This window comes from Rhinoderma darwinii, chromosome 3 (assembly GCF_050947455.1).
Source record: "Rhinoderma darwinii isolate aRhiDar2 chromosome 3, aRhiDar2.hap1, whole genome shotgun sequence".
NCBI classification, from domain to species: domain Eukaryota; kingdom Metazoa; phylum Chordata; class Amphibia; order Anura; family Rhinodermatidae; genus Rhinoderma; species Rhinoderma darwinii.
Window position 1 is genome coordinate 219,873,512 of NC_134689.1, and position 17,698 is coordinate 219,891,209.

A 17,698-nucleotide genomic window follows, 5' to 3' on the forward strand; every position below is an offset into this window, starting at 1 on the left:
ATTTTTAGTTTTCAGACCTTTCCATACTCTGGTTCTAGATGCTGTATAATGGGAGCCAGTGGCATTTTCTAGTAACCCTTAATGGACATTTAGGGATTTCCCATGTTTAACCAGCTTTTTCTATCTCATGACCAAGGCACTTTAAGATTTTTATTCTGTTCAAAGGGGTTAGGTCCATATATGTGTGGTTTTAAACGGTCCTGCGTACAGTAATATGACTGAATTTTTTGGTTTTTAGGGTGGGGTTAATAAGATGTACCATGGAGTCCGTGATTATGATCCAAGCATTCCCAGAGTGCACTTGACCATGGAAAAGGGAGACACCGTATTCTTTCACCCCATTCTTATTCATGGATCTGGAATGAACAGGACAGCTGGGTTCAGGAAGGTAAACCAAAACGTCTCCAGATAAATAATAACTGCAAAATAACTTTAGGAAAAAATGGACCGTGTTCTGTCCTACATTGTAAAATTGATAGCTTATATTTGGCCTTTTCTGTGGACTAGTATTCTCTGTGATCAGTTAACGGTCAATGACATTGACAATGGCTCTACAATACTAAACTCTTCGTTATATATTGTTGTCTTTACTGTATTGCTCGTTGGTACTTAGAGCACATATTGCACTGCTTGGTCCCCTGCTATCATGTAGGAATGTGCACAATGAGCCTTCTATAAGGAAGTAATGTGATATTTTGTCCCTCTTATGGCAGTAGGGGACCAGACAGACCACCAACTGTGGGTATAGTGTGAAAATTGTAAGGTACAGTGCATTCGGAACGTCTTCAGACCCTTTCCCTTTCACATTTTGTTATGTTGAGGCCTTGTTCTCGAATAAAAAAAATACAAATTTTAGAATTTTTTTCAAATCAATTCGAAACTAAAATTTTGCATGGACATAAGCATTCAGACCTTTTGCTATGACACTTAAAATTGAGCTCTGGGGGCCTCCTATTACTCTAGATCATGTTTGAAATGTTTCTACACCTTGATTGGAGTCCACCGGTGGTAAATTAATTTGATTGGACATGATTTGGATCTCACAGCTGACAATGCATATCAGCACAAAAACCAAGCCATAAGGTGGAAAGAACTGCCTGTAGAGCTCAGAGACAGTGTGGAGGCACAGATCTGGAGAAGGGTACAAAAAAATTTCTGCTGCCCTGAAAGTTCCCAAGAGCACAGTGGCCTCCATAATTCTTAAAGGGAAGAAGTTTGGAACAATCAGGACTCTTCCTGGAGCTGTCCTCCCCACCAAACTTAGTACTCGGGGGAGAAGGGCCATGTTAAGAGAGTTGACCAAGAAACCAATGGTCACTCAGGATCTTTGGAGATCAGCCGGTGTGCAGATGGAAGAAACTTCCAAAAGGTCAACCATCACTGCAGCACGCCACCAATCTTGGCTTTATGGCAGAGTTGCCAGAAAGAAGCCTCCAATCAGTAAAAGACACCTGAAAGCCTGCCTGGAGTTTTCAAAAAACACACATAAAGAACTCGGACTGTGAGAACTGTTGGCTGATGAAACCAAGATTAAACTCTTTGGCCTTAATCGAAGCATCATGTCTGGAGGAAACCAGACACTGCTCATCACCTGCCCAATACTTTCCCTACACTGATGCATGGTGGTGGCAGCATCATGTTGTGGGGGTGTTTTTCAGCGGCTGAGGCAGGGAAGACTGGTGAGGGTTGAGGGAAAGAATAATGGAGCAAAGTACAGAGTTATTCTTAATGAAAACCTGATTCAAAGTGCTGTGGACCTCAGACTGGGCCGAAGGTTCACCTTCCAACAAGACCATGACCCTAACCACAAAGCCAAGACAATACAGGAGTGGCTTAGGGAGGCCTCTGTGAATGTCCTTTACTGGCCCAAACAGAGCCCTGACTTGAGCCCAATCGAACATCTCTGGAGAGACCTTAAAATGGCTGTTCACTGACGGTCCCCATCCAACCTGACCGCTTGAGAAGAGTGGCAGAAAATCCACAAATCCTGGTGTGCAAACATTGTGGCATCATACCCAAGAAGACTGGAGGCTATAGCTGCCAAAGGGGCTTCAACGAAGTACTGAGTAAGGCTGGATTCACACGAGCATGTTCGGTCCGTAATGGACGGAACGTATTTCGGCCGCAAGTCCCAGACCGAACACGCTGCAGGGAGTCGGGCTCCTAGCATTATAGTTATGTATGACGCTAGGAGTCCCTGCCTCGCTGTGGAACTACTGTCCCGTACTGAAAACATGATTACAGTACGGGACAGTTGTCCCGCAGCGAGGCAGGGACTCCTAGCGTCATACATAACTATGATGCTAGGAGCCCGGCTCCCTGCAGTTTGTTCGGTCCGGGACTTGCGGCCGAAATACGTTCCGTCCATTACGGACCGAACATGCTCGTGTGAATCCAGCCTAAAGGGTCTGAATACTTATGTCAATGCAATATTTTAGTTTTTCCTTTAATAAATTAGCAAAAGTTCCTAACATTCTGTTTTCACTTTGTCGTTATGGGGTATTGAGTGCAGAATGATGGGGGAAAGCCTTTTTTTTGTTTTTTTTGTTTTAGCACAAAGCCTCAATATAACAAAACGTGAAATATTTAAAGGGTCTGAAGACTTTCTGAATGCATTGTATATTAAAGAGGCTCTGTCACCACATTATAAGTGCCCTATCTCCTACAAAATGTGATCGGCGCTGTAATGTAGATAACAGTGGTTTTTATTTTGAAAAACAATCATTTTTGAGCAAGTTATGAGCAATTTTAGATTTATGCTAATTAGTTTCTTAATGCCCAACTGGGCGTATGTTAACTTTTGACCAAGTGGGCGTTGTAAAGGGGAGTGTATGATGCTGACCAATCAGCATCATACACTTCTCTCCATTCATGTCCATTTGTACTCAGCACAGCGTGATCTCGTGAGATCATGCTGTGCGGTCACATACACCCACATTAACTTTACTGAAGTGTCTTGAGAGTGACTAGACATTTCCTCCAGCCAGGACGTGATGTCTATTCACACTCCTGACACTTCGGTAAAGTTTGTGTGGGACTTCATCGCTGCACAGCGAGATCACGCTATGAATGACAGCACCTCAAGATCACGCTGTGCTGTGTGAGTAAGTCCCACACAAACTTTACCGAAGTGTCTGGAGTGTGAATAGACATCGCGTCCTGGCTGGAGGCAATGTCTAGTCACTCTCAAGACACTTCAGTAAAGTTAATGTGGGGGCATGCGAGATCATGCTGTGCGGTCACGAGATCATGCTGGGCTGATTGGTCAGCATCATACACTCCTCTTTATAACGCCCACTTGGTAAAAAACGCCCAGTTGGACATTAAGAAACGAATTAGCATAAATCTAAAATTGCTCATAACTTGCTAAATTTTTTTCGTTTTTCAAAATAAAAACCACTGATGTTATCTACATTACAGCGCCGATCACATTATGTAGGAGATAGGGCACTTATAATGTGGTGACAGAGCCTCTTTAAGAATTGTAGTATTTCACAGTTTTAGATCCATTGAAAACCTTTTATTCCTAGGTAGCCAATTTAAAAACTCTGCAGCTGTGATCATTTTTACATGAGTATCACAATTCACAAGTAGAATATAGAGTTCTAGTAGGATAGGTTCTGCTGACAGATCTTATGTAACACATTTCTTACACTGCATGAAGTCAAAATGAAAAGGAAAAATAAGTCAAAGCGTTCCTGTTTCAAGTGACTTTTTATTAAAATAAGCTTGTGTGTGTACATGAGGAATAATACTATTTCTGACCATTATATCTTGTATATGGCATCTTCACTAGTTTTCCACCTCTGTATGCTTTATCTCTTATTGTCAGTTTTTCCTTAGTTGGTGGAGACTAGCTTCTATAATGTCTCACATAAACCGCACACAGAGAAAAGAGAAAAAAATGCTCGTCTATCTCTCTAACACACTATTAGAAGCAGCAACCACAGCATGAAGGACATTATAGAACAGTACTGAGCAGTGTAGCTGTGAATCCAGCGCTAGGGTGAGATATAACACTTACTTAAAGCCTCAGCAGCATCTCTGTGTCTCTCTCTCACTCTGGCTCCCTCCTCCCTCTTCCCTCACCATTAGACTTTTATGGGCAGCATGTAAACTGATCCCTCAGTAAACTGATAATCCCTTGGATGTTAGCAATGAATTGGAAGTGAACAGTGCAGGGGAGTAGATGAAGGGGTTAAGTGGAGTTCTCTAATAAAAGAGATGTATGTATAATATTATAAACAAAGTTTCTTCTATTCGCTTGTACTATTGATAAATACAAAGTTTGTTGATGCCACAGTAACCGTTTAATACAGCAAATAAAGAAATGAAAATATGACACTGATTTTAGCTTTACCTTGCTGACTAAGGCAATTGTAACGTATGGTGCTTTATATGTAAAGGGGGTTGTTCAGGATAAAAAAAACATGGCTGCTCTCTACCAGAAACGGCACCACTCCCGGCCATGGGTTGTCTGGTATTAAAGGGAATGTGTCGCTAGAAAAATATATTATTTTTTTTTATTTTTTTTAGTTAAACAGTTAGTGTAGACATTGTTCTCATTTTTTTAATTTTTTCACAAGTCAGGAAATATTATAAATTAGATTATAATTTATAACATTTCCCTGTGCTGGTCACTAGAGGGAGCAATTCCCAAAATTGCAGCATTGGCATGTGGTAAAGCAACCACATTGAGAAGACACACTCGCTCTAGTGTACTCAAGCAATCCCCCCTCCTTTATCCTGGCTAGTGCCAGGAGAAAGGAGGGGATTGAATGTTTAAACCTCCTACACTGTGTGCCGCCATTTTTTGTGCGAATACACCGTGTAGTAGGCTTACATACAGTGGTTATAACACAAAACATACACAAACATGACTTACCTGCTCTTGCCGCCGCCTCTCCCTCCGGTCCGTCTGCTCCCTCCGCTTGCTTCTGAACACATGCCCGGAAGCCGCGACCGGAAGTAGTCCTCTTACTGTCCGGCCGCGGCTTCCGGTCCACAAGACAATAGCGCCAGATGTCGCTCGGCCGAAGACCTTCCATTTGGACTGTGGCTGAGCTGCAATACCACACAAAGCCCGTTGACAGCAGAGAGATTATTTTGGAAATTAAATCACTGTTTTGTGTTTGTTTCTTATCATAGGCAATCTCCTGCCATTATGCCAGCTCAGATTGCTACTATATAGATGTCAAAGGAACATTTCAGGAGATCATTGAAAAAGAGGTTGCTGAAATTGCACTGAAACGCTATGGAGTAGATGCTGAGATTTCCTTAAAGGTATGACACTACTATATGTTACATAATTTAGAAAAGCATTATTTATTAAAAGGAGTTTATACTTTTTTAAGTGTAATGTAGCACAAAGACTCAATAGTAGAATATTTTCACAAGACTGCAGCTGCCACTATGGAAGTGCTGTATAGAATTGGTTTCTGATATGAGCACGAGCTTTTCTCGTTTGTCATACACTATGTATTTGTTTATTTCTTTTGGACTGCAGTGTCATTGTAATACATTGTAATGCAACCATCTTCTTCCTTTAGCATAGGACAAAAATGTGTATAAATGCTTCACTTATTCCATTGAATATGATCTTGATATTTCACAGCAATTTGTTCACACCGGTGTCCCAGCTTCCGGTTTTTACAGGAGCCGTGATGGATCCGTTTGGCAACTAAAACTAAGTTCACACTACTGTAAATATATGTTTACCTCGCTTCCCTCAGAGGAAGAGAGAATCGAAAGATTAAACAGAAAGCAACGATTCCGTTAGAATTGCCAATCATTTCAATGGTAATTCTTTGGTTTTAGTTGATTTCTGTTTGTCTCAGTTCAATAGATTTCCGTTTATTTGAATGGAAACAAACGTTCTGCGGACTGCACTTTTGTTTCCGTTCAAAAAAACGGAAACCTATTGAACGGGGACAAACGGAAAGCAACTGAAACCAAAGAATTACCATTGTAATAAATGGCAATTCTAACGGAACCATTTCTTTCCGTTTAATCCTTCGATCCTCTCTTCCTCTGACGGGAGTAGGGTAAACGTATACGGTAGTGTGAAAGAAACCTAAACCCTTTTGCAAAGGGTTCTTACAGATAGATCCCATGCTGCTTATTTGCTTTCTGGGAAGTGTTTGTTTTACATCAGCCACTGTACAATACCACTGCGTTATAGGAACTCGGCTAAGCCACGAGGGATGTGTCGTATGACCATCTTGTCATACAGACTGCAACTTAGGACCAACGAAATAGGCGTCCCCTTTTATATCTATTATACATATATGTATATAAGCTGTAGGTATAGTCACACAGACCTGCAGAAATGTCTACAACTGTCCCATTCATCTGAATGTGGTTTAACGAAATCCAGTAGAAACAACCCCATTCAGATGTATGGATGAACCTGACATATGTGAACTTACCCTAAAATTTCCACGTTTCTACAGTTCACTGCTTCCATCCATCAAAACACATTCTAATTCTCTTACTACGTTCCTCTGTGTTCCTGTAATTTATGTCACGCCAGCATTTTGTTTGAATTACATTTTCTCTCTACCTCAGGATGTATGGATGGCAAAAGGACGTGTTGTACAAGGAGGGAGACTCAACCTGTAACTGATGTCCTGATTTCCTTGTTCCTTGGAGAAGAACACAAGTCCTTCATTGTTCTTATGCTCTTCAATTGTTTAAGAACAGAAATTGTTTATTGTTTAATTACATTGACTAGTACTCAATAGAAGGAAATAAGATGTGGACTGATTTCTGATCGTGAAGTCAATGCATTTGTTAAAGGGAATAAAATCAGCGTAACATTTATTGTATTAATGTGCAATACAACTTCATGTGAAAGAATCTCTGCCAGGATGGTCATTGACTACAATGTTCTTTAAGAACTTATTATAAATGGGACCTAATCATTGCAAAGTCTAGGTGTAAAATCAAACACCTATAGGGAAATTACGTAGAAAAGCCACAATTTGCGCAAAAACTAGCTTTTTGCACAAAGATTCTGCAGCTTTGTCCCTCTGTCGCTGCCACTTTTTAATAAAATTGGTCAGGACTTTGCCGAAGGGGGCTGACACATTTACTATCATTTACGCCAGAAACTGGTATACGTTATAGCACGTAGCTGCCGTAGATTTCCCTTCCTGGCGCATGAGTAGCCGAAGATGCGACAAATGAATTAAGAGGTGCGCAAAAATTTATTCGATCTTACACATTCGGCTTTCATTCTATAACTGCCGTATAAAACGCTAGTCTAAGTAAATCTCCCCCTATGTGCATAAACACCCTATTACACTTTCTCATTTGCCCTGACTGCTCTGTCCAGGCATAACTCATTCTAATTCCCTACTTATGCAAATATAAAAATTACAAGAAACTTAAAAGCACTTAAGATCTCTCATAATTTTATAACCACTATTCTATTATTTTCATGTTTCAACCAATGTTGGAATTGTTAATATATCTTTACCTGTTTCTGTGTGACTTAATTAAAACAGAATATGTTGGCATATAAAACCTTTTTTTGTTTTAATTTAGTAAAAATTACTACCAACATTTTCAATCTGTTTTTGTTTTTTTTTTTGTTTTTTTTATTTTGAACTTGCTTGAAAGTTGGATGGAGTTTTGCTAGATCTCTGTAAAAAAAGAATATATATATTTCACAAAATGCGAATCAATCTATCTGAAGAGTGTTCATCATTTATTAATGGAGTTTGAAACCATAACGGATTAACAGAGTGCAAGTAATGGTCCAGAGAGCTGCGCTCAGGGTTTGTATTTCAACAGACTGTAATAGGCTATCTTCACACACTTTTTGTGGCCTTTTTTTTTTGGGCAAAAAACGTCTATAAAATGTATCTCTTTTTCTTTTTTTTTTTTTTTTCCCAAGTGTTTTTTTCTATCTGCGTGGGTTTTTTGGGGTTTTTTTTCTGTTAAGGGTCATTTTTCTCATTGAAATCATGTGATTTCAAAGATCCCTCTCGTTAACACATGATTTTCTCCGAAAAAAATTGCATGTTGTGCGTTTTTTTATTTTTCCCTTGCAAAGAACAAAGGCTACGTTTTTCCAGAAACTACTGTGTCAAGCTACCCTTACAAAAGGAGAGCTGTCTAGATCAACATTTATAAGCCTTAATTGATAAGATTCTAACCTTTCACTAAGGCCTCGTGCACACTTCCATCACAGTTTTCACAGCCGTTTTTGACGCATTCGTGTGCCCATTTTAGCGGCCGTGTACACTCCGTGTTTCCGAGCGCTGAGCATGGTACTGTCCAGGGTGCTGAAAGAGCAGGGTTGTTCAGCGCTAGTCACTGTACAGGGTGCTGAAAGAGTTAATGGGCTGCACTGATCGACGGTAACTCTTTCTGCACCCTGGACAGTGACTAGCGCTGAAGAATGACCATGCTTGGCGCTTGCAAAATACAATTTTAATGAAATAAATCAAAAAATTAGTCCATACTTACCCAGAATTTTTCTCCTTTACGGCCTCCTGGGATGACGTTTCATCCCATGTCACCGCTGCAGCCAATCACATGCTGTAGTGGTGGTCACGCAACTTTGGATGACGTCAGAAGGCCGGCCTCCAGGGATGACGCTTCATCTCACGTGACCGCCTCTGCAGCCAATCACAGGCTGCAGCGGCCACATGGAATGCCGCGTCATACAGAAAGGTCGGACTGGAGGAAGAAGAAGGACTCGTCACCAAGACAACGACCGGGGTATGTATGAACTGCTTTTTATTTTTATCAGCAGCCTCTTCTCTCTATCAGTGATTGATAGAGACAAGTGGCTGCCGATTAGTGTAATATATCTGTAATGTACTTCTGCCCGCCCGGCCGTTGCTAGGTGCCTTCCGTGTGCCTTCAGTTTTTTTTTGACGCCCCTATTGACTTGCATGGGCTTCACGGTCACGGAATCTCAGACCAAAGTAGGACATGCTCTACTTTTGTCGGAACGGAGCAACGGGACCATCAAAAAAACTGAAGTGCGCATGGCCCCATTGAAATGAATGGGTCAGGGTGCTAGCCGTCAGAAAAACGGCTAGCACCCCGAAGAGAAAGACTGAAGTGTGCACGAGGCCTTAAAGAAACTCTACTGGCATAATGTATACCCTGTGCATGACACAGGAATTCAAAGGACACCAAGGAGAGAACCTGTGTCAGGCACTTAGGCCTTACATTAGATTACACAGTGCATCAATCTTTAAAGGGAATGTGTCGCGAATTAAAAACATTTTTTTAAGTTATTTTTATTATATTTTTTACGTTTTTCTTTTTTTGCTGTATTTTTTTTTCATCCACAATGTAGAAAGTATTTAAAAATTAAATAATAATTTTAGGTATTTTCCTATTTGGCCACCTGAGGGAGCACTTCCCAGAATTACAGCAAGGTGAATCGGGCAAGGCAGCCTGACTTACAGCTGATGTAAATGTGGGAGGGAGACACCCCCCCCTCCCTATTTTTGCCTACAAACCAGGAAAAGGTGTCTTCAAATATCTAAGTAGCGTCCAGCTCCATTTTGGCAGTGTTTATTGGCAGAAACTACAGGACACACCAAAAGGCTAAGGGCCCATTCACACGAACGTGAATAACGTCTGTGTGCTGCACATGGAAATCACACGCAGCACACTGACCCATTGATTTCAATGGGGCCGTTCACACATGCGTGAATTTTCATGCATCGAGAGTCGCTGCGTGAAACTCACTGCATGCGCTACATTGGTCCGTTTTCACACACCTATGCGCCCATTGAAGTCAATAGGTGCATGAAAACCATGCACCGCACACTGATGCATGTCTGTGTGCAGTGCGTGATTTGCGCATAATTCAATGGAAAATATGCTTTGTGAGTGCGTGACTAACACATGCCACTCGCAAAGCACACTGATGCATAACGCAACACCCACGGACCATATTGCAAATGCTTTACGAGTGCGTTAATAACGCATGGCACTCGCAAAGCACACTGATGCATAACGCAACACACACGGACCAGATTCACGTGCGGTTTTCACACGCATGAATCTGATACGCTCGTGGGAATGTAGCCTAAGGCCAAATGCACACGACCGTAGTGGTGTGCACTGTCGTGATTTGCAGCTCGGACGGCCGTGGAGTGTCACCCGCGGGCCGCCCGCAAATCGTGGGCTTTGCACATGGCCGCGTGCATTAATTTCTATGAGCCTGGACCGCAAAACACGGTCGTAGTAAGACATGTCCTATCTTTTTGCTGTCCAGGCTCCTGGGCAATACACAGACCGTGGAAACTACGGTCGCATGCATGGGCCCATTGAAAGGAATGGGACTGCAATTCACCCGCAGATTTGCTGGTGAATTTCGGCCGCAAAAATATGTTCGTGTGCATGGGGCCTAAGGCCCTGTTCACATGGAGGTTTTTTTTTACGCGAAAACCGCATTGAAAAACGTCCGAAAACGCCTCCCATTGATTTCAAGAAAAAGAAGCGACATGCCCTATCTTCTAGAGCGTTTACGTGTCTGATCCCCCATTGACATCAATGGGAGTCAGAGAAAGCATTTTTTGGGGCATTTTTGCCCGCGGCGTTCAACGAGGCAAACTGCGTGCACGCAGACCAAAATCTGCCTCCGAATATCAGATGGAATTTTGAGGCAGAATTTTCTGCCTGCAAAAACTCTGTGTGTACAGGGCCTAAGAATGATGAAAGTCGAGGGAGGAGCCTGTGGTGAATGACTTTTCAGTCGACCGGTTCATTCGGCGTGTATTTGTCTCGGTTTTTGACACATTTTACAAGCCGAAAAACGCGTCAAACGCTTGATTTAAGCTTCCCATTTATATCAATGGGAAAGCGCACCGTTAGTACATACAACACGATTTTTTTTACACGAGCTTTTAAAAAAAAAAAATTTGCGGAAAAAAAGAAGTGTCTTGTCAATTCTTTGGCACGTAAAGCGTGCCAAATGTTCCCATGGTCAATGGGACTCCTAGTTACGCAAAGTGTGCCGAAAAACATGTAAAAAACGCCTGTATTTTAAAAGGCGCTTCACAAGAAACGCTAGGGTACTTGACCCGTCTACACGTCTGGTTTTGGTTTGTTTTTTTGAGCGGCGTGTGAACATGCCCTAAGGGAATTATTTTTCATTGGCCTGTAGTTTATATTGCGGAGCAGGGAGAAGACCGAAGTCGCTGTATTTGAGAATATAAAATTTTTCTACATTACTAACTTTATTTTTTCATTTTGCATGTTCTGCTCGACTGTTTGGACTACGTCGTAGATATGTTGGACTATTCTAACGAAGTTTTTTTTAAAAAATGGTTAACGAGTGTTGTGTGGGGGAGTTTTTGTTTGAATTTAAAAAAATACACCCAAAGAAAATATTTTTTTAAATGCCTGCACTTTTTTTTTTCCTGCGGTTTTTGTGGTAGTTTTTGTCCACGGCCATTGAAGCTAAGGCAAGAACCATAGGCAAAAACGCCTCCGAAAAGATGTCAATGGGAGGCCAGAGGCGGAAGCCGCAAGAAAGGAAACGCCATTTTGTTTTTTCCCGTCAGAGGTCAAAGGCCAACCCGGGAAAAAATGCCTCTGCCTCCCATTGAAATCAATACGGGGAGATTTCAGGGGTTTTATGACGCTGATGCCGACGCGATTTCTATATCGAAATCCGCACCAGCAAGCTCTGTGTGAACAGGGAGTTATATCTCTGTTTTTTAATACTTTATTACCATCTTAGTAATGGCAGTTGTCTGTTTGATGACGTCCATTACTAAGGCGGGGCTTAGTATTAGCCAGTAAAAAGGCTAGCTGTAAACCCCCCCCCCCCCCCATTTTTACCCCGGTACCTACCGCCACCAGGGGTATCGGGAAGGGCTGGGTACGATCCAGTGCCGGTCCATCCTTAGTGATAGTCGGGCATCGGGGAGGCCGCAGCCTGGCGTTATTAGGCTGGGAAGAGTCAAAAACCATGGTCCTTCACACCCTGGTAATGCTAGGCTGCTGTGTTGTATGTGGCTGGTTATGAAAAATCTGAGGGACCCCACGTCGCTTTTGCCAACAAAGTTATTTTTTTTAAAAACGACGTAAGGTCCCCCCTCATTTTCTTGACCAGCCAGATACAATAAAGCAGCCGCAGTCTAGCATTACCAGGGTGGGAAGGGCCACTGGTTTTGGCCCTTCCCAGCCCAATAGTGCCAGCCTGCGGCCGCCCCAGTGACCTACCATCACTACAGATGGTTGGGTACTGGATCATACCCGGCTCTTCTCGATACCCCTGGTGGCGGTGGGTACCGGGGTAATAATGGGGGGGGGGGTTAGTGCCAGCTTTTTTACTGGCTAACACTAAGCCCCGCCTTAGTAATGGATGTCATCAAGCAGACAGCTGCCATTACTAAGGTGGTAATAAAGTATTACAAAAATATATACATAAGAAAATTATTTTATTTAAAAGAAAAAAAAAAGTAGAACATCGCAGTAGTCCAAACAGTCCAGTGGAACCTGCAAAACAAAACCAAAAAATAGTTAATAATATGCCACTGCTTCTTCATTCCTTAGTCCTACTGTGAATCGCCATATAGTTACACGGCGGTTCACAGTAGGAGCAAGGAACGACGAAGCAGCGGTGCTCTCTGCTGATCCTTCAAAGCAGCCGCCAATCAGCTGTTTGGAAAGAACAGCGGCGATCACTGCTGCTACGTCGAACACGCACACCCCCCCCAACCCCGACCTACATGTGACCGCACCACGCACACAGAACCCCCCCCCCTCCACGTGCATACATAAACACGCCTTACCTGCAGCCGGTCTTCTCTGAAATGGCGCCAGCTATCCCCCTACAAACCAGCTTCCATGCCCAGTCGCTCTGAACCGCGCATACGCAGTACAAAGCTAGACGGCAGAGGATGTAACGAACAGCCCCCATTCTTTATGTCCTATGCCCTGTAGCTGCCATATTCCATCTGTTTGTGTTGTTAAGAGAGACATACACAGATGAAATAAAACATGGCAGTATTGTTCACCCCTCGTATGATGGATGTGGTTCTGGAATGGGTTAATTCCCTTTTCCGTACGGTTGATAACCTGACGAGCATCCCTCCATCTTGGGCAGCATGTTTGTCTGCCCACCCCTGGACTCTTGTTCTGTCCATCCTCACGTGGACGCTAAATCCATGTCCTCTTCTCGTGGCAGACTCTGTAAGCAAACCAGGTCCTCTTGCTTGCCTTTGTTTTTTCCATCCTTTTCAGTTTCAACACCCCCACCTGAAGTCCGCTCTAGAGCTCCCTCTCCCCAGATAGGTTTTGTCTGAGGGTAAATTTTTGGATTACGACCCTGATTTAAAAACCACAGAAAAGGGGACATTTATTTACTCTAAAAAAAAAATATCACAGAAAAAAAAAAAAAGGGCTATACTTACTAATACAAGGGCAGGCTCTTTCACCAGCCCCCAGCAGGATGCAAACAAGCACAATGCTACATGGAAGAAGGTTGCACAGGTACAAAATACTGATGAACAACCACTCTCCCACCTACTATTCATGAGGGGGATGGGTGCTTAGTATTATCATTGCGCACAGATAAAGCTTATAGAAGGGTGCCAGTCACACAGTTACATGTAGTACACCACGCTGGCTTGCAGCCTTTTAATCACGCCTATACTATTAGATTAGGTGGGCTCCCCAGCACTATCTAGTTGCACCACAAAAAGTATTGACACCCCATTATCCCTCAGCTTTAAAAACTCGTATTTAGTTGGTAAGGGTTCTACTTTCCACCCCATTCCTGTCCATGACACCCTTCAGATCTCTGACTCTGCACAATCATTTTACACTGACTACATTTCTTTTATTCAGCCTCCGCTGTTTTTCTAGCCCACTCAGAACTCGATGGCACTATAGTTAGGGAATAGAAGAACCTGGACAACAAATTTTCTTATTCTAGCTGACTGGATGTTTTTTTACCTCTTTCAGGAGGGGAATTCTTCCATATAGGTTAGGTCTCCGGTGGTGGATTCTCTGAATTCTCATTCAGCCAAGGCCACTACTTTACTTATAGCAGACTCCAGTTATTTTAAAGATCCTCTGGATCGCCGTGTGGACTCTCTTGCTAAAACTACTAATGGTCTGCTATCGGGTCCTCCTCTGGAGGAACTAGTTGATCTGTCTCACCTTATCTCCAATACATCCAAGTATATCTGTGAAGCCACCCTTGATGCTGCCTTGTCTAGTGATGCGGGCCTCTGCTTCTTCTGACGCTATTCTTAGGACTACCTGGCTTAAGGCTTGGTCTGCTGATTCAGCCTCCAAGTGATCCTTTCAATCGCTGGATCTGAATTCCATCCTTCATCTCTCATTCCGTCGCTCGTTTCGGTGGTGGATCACCTCGCCAGCCGTTCCCTGAGGGTGCTCCTTACTCCCGCTTAACCTGGCCAATCCTCTCCACAGACGCAGTCTCAGGGGAAAGGGGGCTCTTTTCGGAACCTCATGGCAGTTGACATTAAGACTTTTTTGCTGGGGATGGCTCATGCGGTCCCCGCTTATCGTCATCCAATCCCCTCTTGGGGTCTGAATATGGTCTTGGATGTCTTACAATCGACTTCTTATGAAATCTTGAGAGATGTCGGTAAAGGATTTGCCAGACATCTTCTGTGTCGACTCCTGTGGTTAATCAGTCTGCACCTGCTCCTAGGTCTGATAGAGTGACTCGATCTGCTACCACTAAAGGCTGGTAGGCTCAGGAGTGGGAGAACCTATCGCATCCTGGCCAGACGGTTCTAGCTCCCGCCCTCGGTCTATTTATACCTTAATTTCCTGCTTGTCTTTGCCTGTGATTCTTTCCTGTTTCCTGGCTCTGCTGCTCCTGCTATTATTATTGACCTGCTTCATTTTGACCCTGGCTTTACTGACTATGCTCCTGCTCTGCGTTTGGTACCTCGTACACTCCTGGTTTGACTCGGCTCGTTCACTACTCCTGTTGCTCACGGTTTTGCCGTGGGCAACTGCCCCATTTCCGTTAGCTTCTGTGTACCCTTGACTGTTTGTCTGTCGTGCACATATTGAGCGTAGGGACCGTCGCCCAGTTGTACGCCGTCGCCTAGGACGGGCCCTGCAAGTAGGCAGGGACTGAGTGGCGGGTAGATTAGGGCTCACCTGTCTGTCTCCCTACCCCGACATTACATAATCACAGGCCCATATACCTTTTCTACCCTGGTCCCTGACACAACTGTGGACCCCCTTGAGACCCTGGCTCAGCAAATGCAGGGCCTCTCCCTACAGGTCCAAGCCCTGGCTCAGAGGGGCAACCAGCGTGATGCTACCCTGGTAGTGCCCCCCACCTCACCTCTTGAACCCCACCTCAAGTTGCCTGACCGGTTCTCAGGGGACCGGAAACCTTTTTTCTCCTTTCGGGAGAGTTGTAGGCTCTATTTCCGTCTAAGACCCCAGGTTCTGAGAGCCAGCGAGTGGGTATAATTATGTCCCGGCTCCAGGACGGGCCCCAAGAATGGGCCTTCTCCTTGGCTCCTGACGCTCCTGAACTTTCCTCTGTTGATCTTTTTTTTTTTCTGCTCTCGGGCTCATATATGACGAGACTGACAGGACTGCCTTTGCCGAGAGTCAGCTGGTGACCTTACGTCAGGGTAAGAGACCCGTTGAGGAGTACTGTTCTGACTTTAGGAAGTGGTGTGTAGCTTCTCGGTGGAATGACCCTGCCTTGAGGTGCCAGTTTAGATTGGGTCTGTCGAACGCCCTGAAAGACCTGTTAGTTAGCTGCGATGAATGGGAGAATGGAAAGGTAGGATCTATAATGGCCACAGTTGTAACGTAATCCAAAGTAGTATGAGAATTGCCTGGTTCCATTGCCATTTGGACCTCATCGGCCAACGTAGTGTTTACAATCTCCTTGACTACAGCTGTTATTTATGTTACAGAGATGAGTATTTTCGGTCCAATTAACCACTCGTACCTTAGAAATATATTGTTCATTTAACATTCCCTTGATGGTTTTAGTAACAAACACATACGTTTTAAGACCTTTTGCCTTTTATATTTGCACGGAATTTTTGTGCTAATCATGCATATCTCATTTATTTCCCTTATGATTTTTTTAATTTTCAACCAGGCAATTCTCATACTACTTTGGATTACGTTACAACTGTACCATAACTTGTATCATGTTGTTTTTATGTGCGTATATATTTGTTGAACTTCGACCCGCCTGGTTTTGGCGGTTTTTTGGCCAATTGTCCTGTCTGAATTGGCCCAATTAAGACCATCACTGTTGTGTATATATACATGCCTTACTTTCTGTTTATGATATCTGATGAAGACGCCAGTTCGGCGTTGAAACGCGTAGCCACCTTGTACAAATAAAATCCATTGATATAAGAACCGATTCCTCGTGAATTTTCCTCATTTACCACGTAGCAGCGCCATTATAGATCCTACCTTTCCATTCTCCCATTCATCATATCAAGCTGTTACCTCTGTACACCGGCTCGGATCTGGCAGCAGCATTTGTGGATCTTTAATGCCAATTACCTTTGGCTATCTGGTGAGCATGGTTTTTTAATTCCTTCACCTGCCTATCATATTGACCTGCACTATGTGGTGCCGTGGTTTTTGCTCTCTTTCTCACTGTTAGTTAGCTATCCTTCTTCAGACTCTCTATATCAGGTTATCGCTTTAGCGGTACGTCTTGACCGACGTCTCAGGGAACGACGACTTGAACGTTTTTGTGCTTTCTCCTCTGGCTCCCCCATATTGGCTCCCGAGGTTCAGTTGCTTCGTTCTTCCACGGAAAACTCAGATGAACCTGTCAGGGCAAACTTCCTTTTCCCTGTTATTTCACACCGAATAGCCACCTCTGTAAATTCAGAACTGAGAGCATGCGTGGAAAAAGTACACCAGACAGACAAATGTTGGTAGACATCCTCCCTCAGTCAAGCAGGAAGTAAGAACTAAACTTTTATTGAACAAAGAAAAGAACACAAACTTCTCCCTAGAGATGTGGGACGTGCTTAAGCCCCATTGGCTCCTCAGCTGTAAGTTCTTCTGTACACTCCTCCTGCATTCCGGGGGCGATGTCTTCCATAGGCGTGTTTCTGATACATGCTCCATTTTGTTACATTCCAGTTCTTTGTGTACTATACTGATATATATATATATATATACACACATATATGTGAGGATAATATTTTTGCAAACAATATACATGGTAATGATCCCTGACAGTCCCCCCTAAAAATATGATTACTCTATCCCTGAGTCTTGCCTATCAACCTACCACTGACCACTCGAACCAGGCAGGTAGGGGTTTTGGATTTCTTCACCAGCTGGAGACGAGCTACTCCTTATGAGTAACCCCCCTTTGTACCTGGACTTCCAAGGTTTCGGAGTGGTCCTAACTTTCCCTATTCTCCTCAGGATACCGGATGATTGTCTTAGTATAATCTACAAACCGCTGCTTGTTGTAATATATATAATTAATCCAGTCTACATTTTTATTAATGGTAATAATTGTCACACTGTCACTTACTGTCCTAATGGGACTTCTACCCCTGCAGATATAACAGGTCATGGGCAGCATCTTCCCCAAACCTAAAGACACCCGGGTAACATAACCTCCGGGCTGTCATTGCTGCCATGTACTTCTTACATATGAGTGACAACAACCAGTGACCTTCTCCTCACACCTCCACATAAAACTCCTCAGATTGTA

At 43.4% G+C, this 17,698-nt stretch overlaps 1 protein-coding gene across 1 annotated transcript in view; it reads left to right on the forward strand.

Moving 5' to 3' along the window:
- LOC142749412 (phytanoyl-CoA dioxygenase, peroxisomal-like) overlaps positions 1-7,527 on the forward strand; it is a 48,789-nt gene extending 41,262 nt beyond the window's left edge. Inside the window, exons 7-9 of the mRNA XM_075857401.1 lie at positions 239-388; positions 5,149-5,283; positions 6,568-7,527. Of these exons, the coding sequence (XP_075713516.1) occupies positions 239-388; positions 5,149-5,283; positions 6,568-6,621 (339 nt within the window). The 3' untranslated portion in view covers positions 6,622-7,527. The remainder of the gene's footprint in view (positions 1-238; positions 389-5,148; positions 5,284-6,567) is intronic.
- The last annotated feature ends 10,171 nt before the right edge of the window (positions 7,528-17,698 follow it).